General features: G+C 42.6%; 1 protein-coding gene across 1 annotated transcript in view; it reads left to right on the forward strand.

Annotated features, from left to right (window-relative positions):
* The window catches only part of GOLGA1 (golgin A1), a 31,141-nt gene extending 21,709 nt beyond the window's left edge, over positions 1 to 9,432 (forward strand). Inside the window, exons 18-24 of the mRNA XM_044992891.1 lie at positions 5 to 107; positions 615 to 775; positions 1,557 to 1,712; positions 2,626 to 2,685; positions 3,917 to 4,087; positions 5,429 to 5,515; positions 6,822 to 9,432. Of these exons, the coding sequence (XP_044848826.1) occupies positions 5 to 107; positions 615 to 775; positions 1,557 to 1,712; positions 2,626 to 2,685; positions 3,917 to 4,087; positions 5,429 to 5,515; positions 6,822 to 6,902 (819 nt within the window). The 3' untranslated portion in view covers positions 6,903 to 9,432. The remainder of the gene's footprint in view (positions 1 to 4; positions 108 to 614; positions 776 to 1,556; positions 1,713 to 2,625; positions 2,686 to 3,916; positions 4,088 to 5,428; positions 5,516 to 6,821) is intronic.
* The last annotated feature ends 692 nt before the right edge of the window (positions 9,433 to 10,124 follow it).

The following is a 10,124-nucleotide window of genomic DNA, read 5'->3' on the forward strand; positions in this document are numbered from 1 at the left end:
CAAGGTTACAGATCTGATCTTACTGATAAAGGAAAAGGACCAGTTGATCAATGAAAAAACTGATGTGATTCTAAAAAAAGAGAAGGAGCTAAACCAACTCAGTCAAGGTTAGACCAAAGGAGTCTCCTCATCCCAAACTCTTTCACTTTGGTAAAGTCTCTGTAGCTCAGGGATTGCTTGACTCTATACTTTCTAACAGTGCTAGCATTTTTAATTGGAAAAGGTGCAGAGAAGAGCATCCAGAAATGACTCGGGGTACCAAATAGCTTCCATACAAGGAGAGATTAAAAAAGACTGGGACTGTCTTAGTAAAGAGATGATTGGGGTGGGGGATATGAGAGGTCTATAAAATCATGACTGGTGTGGAGAAAGTGAGTAAGGATGTGTTATTTACCCCTTCTCAACACAAGAACTAGGAGTCACCTGGTTAAAGCTCTGAGGCAGCTTGCATTGATGTTCAGTCCACATTGTATTTGCCTCCTGCATCACTGGAGAGGGGAAATAGGCCTGACGCTCTTCCGCTTGCCTTCTGTGCAACTCACTCTGTTTACAGAAAATTAATAGAAGCTGTTTTCTTCTGTGGAATGGCACTAACCATGTCTGTCCTGATCCAGGTCATGAAGCTCTCGTGCTGCAAATGCACCTGTTGCAGTCTGAAATAGAAGCATGCAAGAGCCAAGCAGCAGAGAGGGAAGAAACAGCAGGAAAGCAGATCAGTGCTTTGAGGTTGAAGATGCAGGAGCAGCAAGAGCAGCTGTTGGCCAGTGGGAAAAATGTGAGTGAAGTTGCAGGGCAGCTTCCTCCAGTATTGTCAGGAAAACCACAATGTGCAGAGACTTTAGTTCACCCTGCTGTGCCTGAAAGCAAACAAAACCTCTCCATGGGATGTGACAGGCTTTGAATTGGTCACCTCATCAACCCACCTGCTGCCTTGAAACATCACCAGAGCTGTCTGTGTCTGTCACTGTGCACTTGGCCTAGAGCAGGGGTCGGCAACCGGTGGCTCGCGGCTCGCCAGGGTAAGCACCCTGGCGGGCCGGCCCGGTTTGTTTATCTGCCGCGTCGGCAAGTTCGGCCGATCGCGGCTCCCACTGGCCGCGGTCCCAGGCCAATGCGGGAGGCAGGAAGCCGCGGCCAGAACATCCCTCGGCTCGCGCCGCTTCCTGCATTGGCCTGGGACCGCGAACCGCGGCCAGTGGGAGCCGCGATTGGCCGAACTTGCCGACGCGGCAGATAAACAAACCGGGCCGGCCCGCCAGGGTGCTTGGCCGGCCCGCCAGGGTGCTTACCCTGGCGAGCCGCGAGCCACCGGTTGCCGACCCCTGGACTAGAGGAACCCAATCCCCTTCAGTTTTTTTAAGTGTCCTATGAAAAGCAGCACCTCCATTAGACAGCTAGAGTGTCCCTTTGGGTGTCTGTCTCGGGTAGTTTCACAAATGAGATTGTCCTGCCCAAACTTACCATTTAAAAACACAGTGGAGCTTTATCTTTGGGCAGTAGCACCTGGCTGCCAAAGTTGTGGTCTCTGAGATTTGCTTTGCTCTTTACCTTTGAAGGTTTTCGCATTAGAAGCAGCAAGAGCCTTTAATAAGCACTTGTATCCTCCAGAAGACAGTGAGGTGGAACAAAACGGAGAGGTGGCAGCTGCAGACATCCTTCAACTTCAGAAAGACAATAGAGACTTGGAGCAGCAAATTTCTGAGAAAAACAAGGTAACTGAAATATGGTGGAAATGGCTTTTCCACATTTGGCTCATGTGGCTTGCTTGTATTCCTGATTTGTCAGGCCTGCAAAAAAGCATGAAACTACAGGTAATATGTGACCTTAGGTACTAATGTCCTGCCCTCCTCCTGCAAATCCTGCTGCTGCCAAAGGATTTCCTGTCCCCTCCTACCTCGGGAACAGCTTCCCACACCATGGTTCACTGCTCTGCCTTCTTTCTTTAGACCCACTTCTTCTAAGAAGCCTCATTATTAAGTGATGACATCATATCTTGTACAACACAAAGCATAGAATACAGTGCTGGAAGGACAAGATATATGGGGGAAGAAGTTACCTTATATTAGAATAAGGGGTTAAAAAAATTTCATATAGTGTGCCTCTTATGGAAGAAGTGGCTCTTCAAAGTGGGGATTGACCCACTGGCTTTAAGGGGATCGTTCCAGGCCTAGGACCTGTCTCCATATCTCCTTGTGCATGCACAGTTATCCACTGTAGCTTAGCTCTCTGCAGTCTTATGGAGCCATATAAATAACAGAAAATCCTGCTTCAGTGTCTGAAAAGGTTCAGAATCTGATGCAGTATCTTTCCCCTTGTTGCAGCCATGTTCCCTTTGTTTTCTGTTAACCTCATATTCTATCTCTATAATGTTGTCACATTAATCTGCACCAGGAATTTAAGTATAGTCTCCTCATCCCATTCCTGCTGCACTGTGTGGCTGAAAGAGCAGAGTATTCAGGCTTGTCAGATAACCCTTCTCCAGAGCCATTAACTTTGTTCAATGTCTGCCCCATTAGCTAAACTTTGTGGGGTTTTTTCCATTTGAAACTTGTAGGTCTGAGCGTATTCAAATATGAAGCTTCCATGTTAAGTTAATATTAGTTTATCTGTCTTGTGTGTGTGTAGATGATAAAACAGTTACAGCAGAGAATGGCAGAGCTCAAAAAGACCCTGCAGAAAGAGCTGGTAAGTTTTTTGCCTTTCCAACCACCTGATGTTGACAAGGTAAGGTACTCATGCTGCCAGTTTTTAAAAACTTGCTGCCATCTGGATAGTAAACCCTTTGGGGTAGGGACTGTCTTCGTATATGTTTACAGAGTGCCCAGCAAAACGAATCCCCAGTCTGGGGATATAAATATTCATTAATCCCACAGATGCTCTAAGTGGTGTTAGTCAGGATGTGAATACTGTGTCAGTCAATAACTTCAGCACAAGTAAGTAAATATGCCAGCCCTGATCTCCTTTTGCACCTAGGGGAAATCCAAGATAGCAGCCAGAGCTAGTGTGGCCAGGTCACTGCAGCTCCTCTGATGTAAGCGCGAGGGTTGGTTCATTGCACTTTGCAGTAATCTTTGTTCATCTCTGGAAACCTGCACTAGAAAACAAGAGATGATGTATTTCTTCATAGACTCTTCCTTGCTCTCACTTCACAGTGAATAAAAGGAGGCAGAACAGGGTTTGGGCACATCTTGGTTTTTTCTTTTGCTTGATAGTTACTGTGGGTTATAGAAGTCCTGGCTCCAGGGTGACTGAGGATTCCCTGATGCTTCCTCCTTGGAGAGGGAAGCATTGAGATTTAATTGCTATTTAGCTGCCTCTGCAGGTCAATCTCACAGTCTTAGTGGTGTCCATCTTTAGGAAAGACTCTCCCCTGCAATCCTAGGTAGAGGGAGGGGAGGGATAGAGGGGATGAAATGGTGAGCCCTGTCTCAATCAGCATTAGACCAACTTGGTGCAGTCATCTAAGAAGTCATTATTAAATTTTATAACATACCCACCTTTAAAGGTTTTAAACGCCCTTTTGTTAGGATTGGATGGCTCTGGAGTTGATAATGGGATACAGAGCCATCCCTGCTACAATACCAGTGCAAATCCTGCTCAGGTTAGAGGCAACACTCTTTGGTTTAGGTCCAGTTCCAGAAGTGGTTTGTGTGATGTAGACACCATTAGCAGCTTCTGTGCTGGCAGTCTGGGTAGGGGGACCAAGGATTTAATGGATATGGAGACAATCACCATCTTCTCCCTACAAGTGGCTGTTTCAGGGTAAGGTGAGGAGAAGCTTTTGCTCGAGTGTTCCTGCCTGGCTATACCTGTCCTGTGGATAGAGGACTTCAGTCTCCAGTGCTATCAGGATAGCACTTTCCTCCAGTACTAAATTCATACCACTTCTAAGTATAAAATGGTTTTTCCTTTTCAGAAAATAAGGCCTGACAACGAGATCCCTGAAGTACGTGAGAAACCAAATTCTGAAGTGCCTAATGCTGCAATGACTGTCACAAACAACTCTGATTTGAATGACTCCCGGGAGATCAACTTTGAATACCTTAAACATGTTGTACTAAAGTTCATGTCCTGCCGAGAATCTGAGGTAAAGACTTGTTCTCACATCTAAGTTTGACTCACTCATGCTTACTAATAAACACAAATTCCAACTGTAATTAAGATCTAGAAAGAGATCTGCAACTGCACGGTGTTATGTTTAACTGCTTTAGTGTTTGAAGCACCAGCTGCATGCTGGTGTCCTGCTGATCTGGTAAGATTCATCCATTTAAAATATTAGTAGAGAGTCTGAACAGACGCTCAACACTAAAGATACATTAAGATATGTGTATGTCTCCATCCTGCCTATACACCAGCCTAGTTAATCCTAGGAACTACTCAGGGTTGTTGTCAGATGCTACCGGTGTGGTGCTCTGTCCTCTCCTTGTTGGTATCACTTGGCTGCGTGCGTGTGTTCCCTCTATGTGCTGCCCCAGCTCTGCAGATAGCTGACCCAGCAGATCCAAAGAGAACCCCCAATAACCACAGAGTCTAGTAAGGTATGAAGGCACGTCGGCCAGGTTTATTGTCGAAGAAAAGCACAGTCTCCAGCTCCCTGGCAAACGTAGTCCAAGGTGCTGCTAAAATACAGCTAGCCAGTACATATGTACTCCTTGACAATGGACTCAGCTCAGTCAGTGGCGGGACTTTCCACTGCCCCCTCGGCTGGACAAAGACACTGCCCCAGGGATGCATTCTTATACACAGGTGCAAACAAGTTACACATCACACCTGACGTATTGAGGTGCAACCCCTTTACGTAGTAAGGTGCCGCCTCTCACCTTGTACATGTTGGTTCGATCAAAACAACTCTATCCATCATATTACCCTTTTGCCCGTCATTGGGATGGGCCAGCCTGTTCTTTGTTATCTGTGTGGAATGTGCAAGTATGTGAATGTTCTGATATCTAGTGTTCAGTACCTTTTAGGTACATATCTTCTTGCAGCATCAGCCCTTTCCTTGCCAGCTTCTGTGAGCAGGGCCTGCCTCTGGCTCACAGCTTAACTCTGCTTTATGTTAGCAAAGTCTTGATCATTACTTTAGTTTAGGCCTCATACCGGTCCTCTGATACCAAGGTTTATATCTTAGGGCCTCCTCTTACTACAAGGGTTACCATGGGAACCAAGTCCATTCTTCATTCAAATAAACCAGGTAAATTAAGTGCTTCCCCCCAAACTATGCAAACCACAACAGAGACTGGAGAATCAAGAAAAGCTACCTGCCAAACACACAGGAAGTGAGCTGACACAATCCACACCTGTGAATGGGATAGGATACAGAGGCTTCATACCAAACCTGCACAGATCCTCAGTGCTACCCCATAATCCCAGAGTGCACCTAGAGAGCTGGGAGTTTTGCAAAATGCCAACAAATCTGTTTTTCTTTCAGGCATTCCACCTAATTAAAGCTGTGTCTGTGTTACTTAACTTTTCACAAGAGGAAGAAAATATGCTCAAAGAAACATTGGAATACAAGGTAAGATTTGTTTTTTTGTGTCCTCTCCTAGATGTCCCGCAACATATTTCCCAGATTTTAGGTTCTGTATCTAATGACAATCGCTGTTTTCATGCAATTAGCAGACCCGTGTGTTTACAAACATTTAAACATGCTTAGAGCAGATAAATTACATATTGATTAAACAAGAACATGCCTTTTGATAGTTTGCCATTTTATCCTCTTGCTGGCAATTGTCATTTTTATTTTCTATCAGCTGAGCCCCAGTCAGCTTCCTGTTTTTTGTACCTGAATCTCATTTAATAATGACCCACTACCACCCCACAGATGATTTGTGCTCTTTAATCTCTGTTTATTGTAGTCTCTGCTCTTTTTCTCATGTGGTAGTGATCACTGGCTGCTGTACCCAAGGGCATAGCGAGCTGCAATTTGCATTACATGGTTATTTGTGATTCATACTCACTCTATTTCTGCTCACAATGATAAATTCTTCTCTGTAGTGTTGCTGGAAGTGATGTATAAGACAGCAAAGGCAAGTACAGGACAACTTTCCCATGCACCAGAAAAGTACTAAGGGCAGCAGTGGGGGCTAGTGGACTCAGTATTGGGTAGGATGCTAGTAGCTCCTTAGTTCTAATCCTGGCTCCCAGAGGAAGTGCTCAGAGCAGGGAGCAGAGTCAGAATTCTTGCGTTCTACTCTTGCCTTTGCCATGGATTTGCTGTGTGACCATGGAAGTTGCATAACCTGTTTCTGCTTGTTTTCCATTATGTAAAATGAGAATTCTCACAGAGGGGCATAAGGGGGATTCTACTAATGGATGTTTGGAAAGGGCTAGGTGGTGTTACCCCAAGGCCCACTGGTCTCATTGTCTCTTCCTACTTGGATCAACACAGTTAAGTTACCCATGTTCAGACTAGATATCTGAGTATACAGGAGGGATAATACGGGGTGCTGTTTCACAGTGGGTATTTTACATTTGACTTTAATCAGGGTTTTGTGATTACAAATTAAACTGTATGAAGCTAAAGGAACGTTCAGTTGAAATAATTTAAACAAATAATCCTGTTATACATAAATTTAGCTGATTATGAAAGCAGAAGGAATATGTGCTGTTTAGACTATGAAAATCAGTGAAACCAGTTTCAATTTCATTCTTAGTTCTGAGGTGTGTGGGACACACAAATACTTTTCTGTTGCTTATGTTGTATAAATGCTTGTGTTTTTTACCAAATCATGGGGGCGCGCATGGGCTTGATGTCCCTTGTTAAATCCTCAGGATTTAAAAGAAGAGTCTAGGTTAATGTGTATTGTGCTTTCCCATGCCAGATGTCGTGGTTTGGGTCAAAGCCATCTCCCAAAGGCAGTATCCGGCCATCTATCTCGAATCCCAGGACAGCATGGTCTTAAGGGAACTGGAAAACGGGCAATCAGCATCTAGCCTCTTTTTTTCTGTGAAAAGGACACTTCACACACTAGTTCAGGTGTGTCTTAATCACTGTCATTGCAGTATTTTGTACAAGAATTTTGACTAATTGTTTACAAAGATATATTGTACAAGCAGCATCCTTCACTGCAAATTGAAATTTTCTCTGTGGGGTGGATTCAGGGACTCTGTCTCAATGGCCTGTTAGCTGTGTAACAGCTATCTCCTTATGCTCATAAATCCTGTGTCTTGGCATCAAAGGGTTATATTAATTTCACTAAACATTGGTAGCGGTTCAGGATTTTGACATTTACATTTGTCATGATGGGGGATCCCAGCTTCTGTTGTAATGAAATACTCTAGTTCCATAACTCTCTAGGTACATCCTGTAAAGCTTCCCTTTCCTATTGGGCACAGGTGGCAATGAAGGGGTGTTTGCTGGTGGTACTGTGTTCAATTCCTGACCGTTCTAAAAGCTTTTTGGAGAACACGAACAAGAGGTATAACCAAAAACAAAGTCTTGCCTTGTTATACTGACCTAACTTGTTAGCATTTGTTCATATCACTGTGTAAATTTTACAGTGCATATATCCTGGCCTGCGGTCATGAAAACTGCACAGATGACATTTATTTAATTTTCAGAGAGCACAACTTTAAGGTTGTCTGATTTTTACTTTTCTTAAAGAAAAAATTAATATTTAAAATGGTCTTAATTATAGTACCTAATACTCAGTCGCCTTTTAAACTAATGTACTAGTCTGTATCATAGGTTGTTAGTGTTGGGAAGAGAGGTAGTAAACCATTTTAAATACTTTTTAAAGCTGAATTACAGTTTATTGTAAGCATAATTAAAAGAAGAGTTCCAGAGTCCTTATTGAAAGGAAAAAAATCTTAGCAATACAAAGGGCAAAGAACGTCAGTATAATACCTTTTGATTTTCTTCTTTACAAGTTTGCTAGCAGCAGACTTCTTTAACATCTGCTTCCCTCTAAAGCAGTATTGACTGGATCTGTTTCAGACTTTACATTTACCTGCAACTAAATTTGCTTTGATTTTAAGGTTTTCGCGGGGGGGAGGCTTATTAGCTTTTTCCTGTCCTACTATTCTTTAGTTGGAACATGTTAGTCTTTTTAATGTAAAGGCAGAATTCAGCTTGTATGCAGCAGATTGTGGCTTGAATACTATGAACTTCCCTGGAGAGGAAGGACAGACTAAGCCGTCATCTGCCATACAGAGCTGGAGTAGAATTTTGCCCTTAGTCACTAACTACAAACTACATTAAAAATTGGAAGCAGCAATTTGTCTGGGTTTGTTTAAAAAAACTACATAGAAAATATGGAACTTAAACAGGCAGCAAGTTGCACACAGGCTCTTGGCTATTGCTGAATAACAGTATTTTTATCAAATACATCTTAATGAAAATTCAACATCTACATAAGAGAATTTTAGACCAAATGTTTCTTTATGGTAAGACATTCATAGTCACTGTAGTATTTTGACCTTACTGAGGGTGTACGAGTTGGCCTGTACTAGTAGGAGTAATGTTTAAAAGGAGTTTTATAAATCTTGTGGAATGAATCACGTTACCCTTCTATTAGGGAAGAATAGCACCAAGATTTTCAGTAGACAGGCTCTGGCCTTATACTTAAGTAAACACCTTTTAATGGCTTTAGCTTCATCTACAGCATTACTCTCAGTGGAGGGGCTCAAGGGCTGCCTTTACCCCAGTTAACTTACAATAACATACAAATGTGTTAAGATTCGTTAAATTTTCTAATATGAAAGCACAAGGGGCAGAGATTTTCATCCATTATTCTTCCCTCTCCAAATGGAGAAATGAGGAATATGCCTGTGTGCTTAGTGCTAAAACATTCATTTTACTGTGATTATAAAAATTACTTTAGGATGAATGGCACCTTTCCATAAGATATCAAAGGAATTCAGACATTCAATTGCAATAGAGACCCTTGCGAATGTCTCTTGATGACAGTGGATCTAGGGCAGCTAAGTTCAAGTATGGTGATGCCCATCCTACTGTTCTTGTCCACCAGTGACTACCAGCATGCTGCCAGGGACTTAGGTAGAAGCTGGTTTGAGTTGTTCCTTAATCTGCTATGGGTTGCTGTTTAACATGAAGGAAAGCAGTCTCCTCAACTGGTTAGGGGGGATCAGTGTAAGTTTCTCTAGCATACAGCTCACCCTATCTGTTGAATAGCATAACTTCACTTTGATCCTAAAGGTCCTTAATTTGCCCTGAGTTAGTTTTCCTGTGTTGAATTTTCTTTAACTATCACAGCACGAATAATCTATGGTGTATATATTAACAATTAATGTACTTTTCCTTCTGTAGATGCTCCTAGGGTGTATATATAATCCTTTCTATGAAATCTGCCAGTGGATTTTAATCTATTCCTTTTGCGTTGTAAATATGGATTGTATTATAGAACTCTGAAACAATTGGAGAACTAATTTGTGGTGCAATATTTTTGATTAAAACTCTGGACTTCCTTCTAATCATCTTATTTGGTTAGTTCCATGGTATTCTAGGGTCAATGCATCAGGTAGTTAACATGTAAAGAAGCTAACTGACCTCACGGATGGGGAGAGAGGACTATTATACTTACCCTTGATAAAAAAGTAGGGTTCATGAGTTAAGTGCATGCTTTTTCTTTTCCTACCTTCTGTGGCTAGTATCTCTGACAACACTGTGCATCAAGTGAAGGGAGGGTAACACCTACTGCAGGAGACCAAATTTCACTGAAGGTTGTGAGGTCCATTTATAAAGCTCAAGTTCAACTGCTACTCTTTCATCCCTGCATGGTTTCTTTATCCTGAAAAGTACTTCATTAAGAAGCCATCTTCCAGTAGTTAAGGGTTCTTCTTGAAGCAGTGCTGTAATGCCTCTTCAGTACGTGTTGAAGGCTCAGCTCACGGGTTCTATCTCTCATTTCTTAAATTCAGTTACCCTTTAATGGGGGTTTTTACCCAAAAGACAGCATGTTGTGCACTGATAACTTACCCTAATGCCTTTGTTCCAGGTGTTTTCATGTGACAAGTTCCTCCAACCTTAACCCCCTGCATCTCAAGTCAGTCCTCAGAGAAAGCAGGATCTACATAATTTGCTTGTAGTTAGAGAACCCAGCCACTTTATAGGCTAAGTTTAATTTTTAATCATGCAGCAGGACCCATTACTAGAGTAACAGCTT

This window comes from Mauremys mutica, chromosome 18 (genome assembly GCF_020497125.1).
Source record: "Mauremys mutica isolate MM-2020 ecotype Southern chromosome 18, ASM2049712v1, whole genome shotgun sequence".
NCBI lineage: Eukaryota > Metazoa > Chordata > Testudines > Geoemydidae > Mauremys > Mauremys mutica.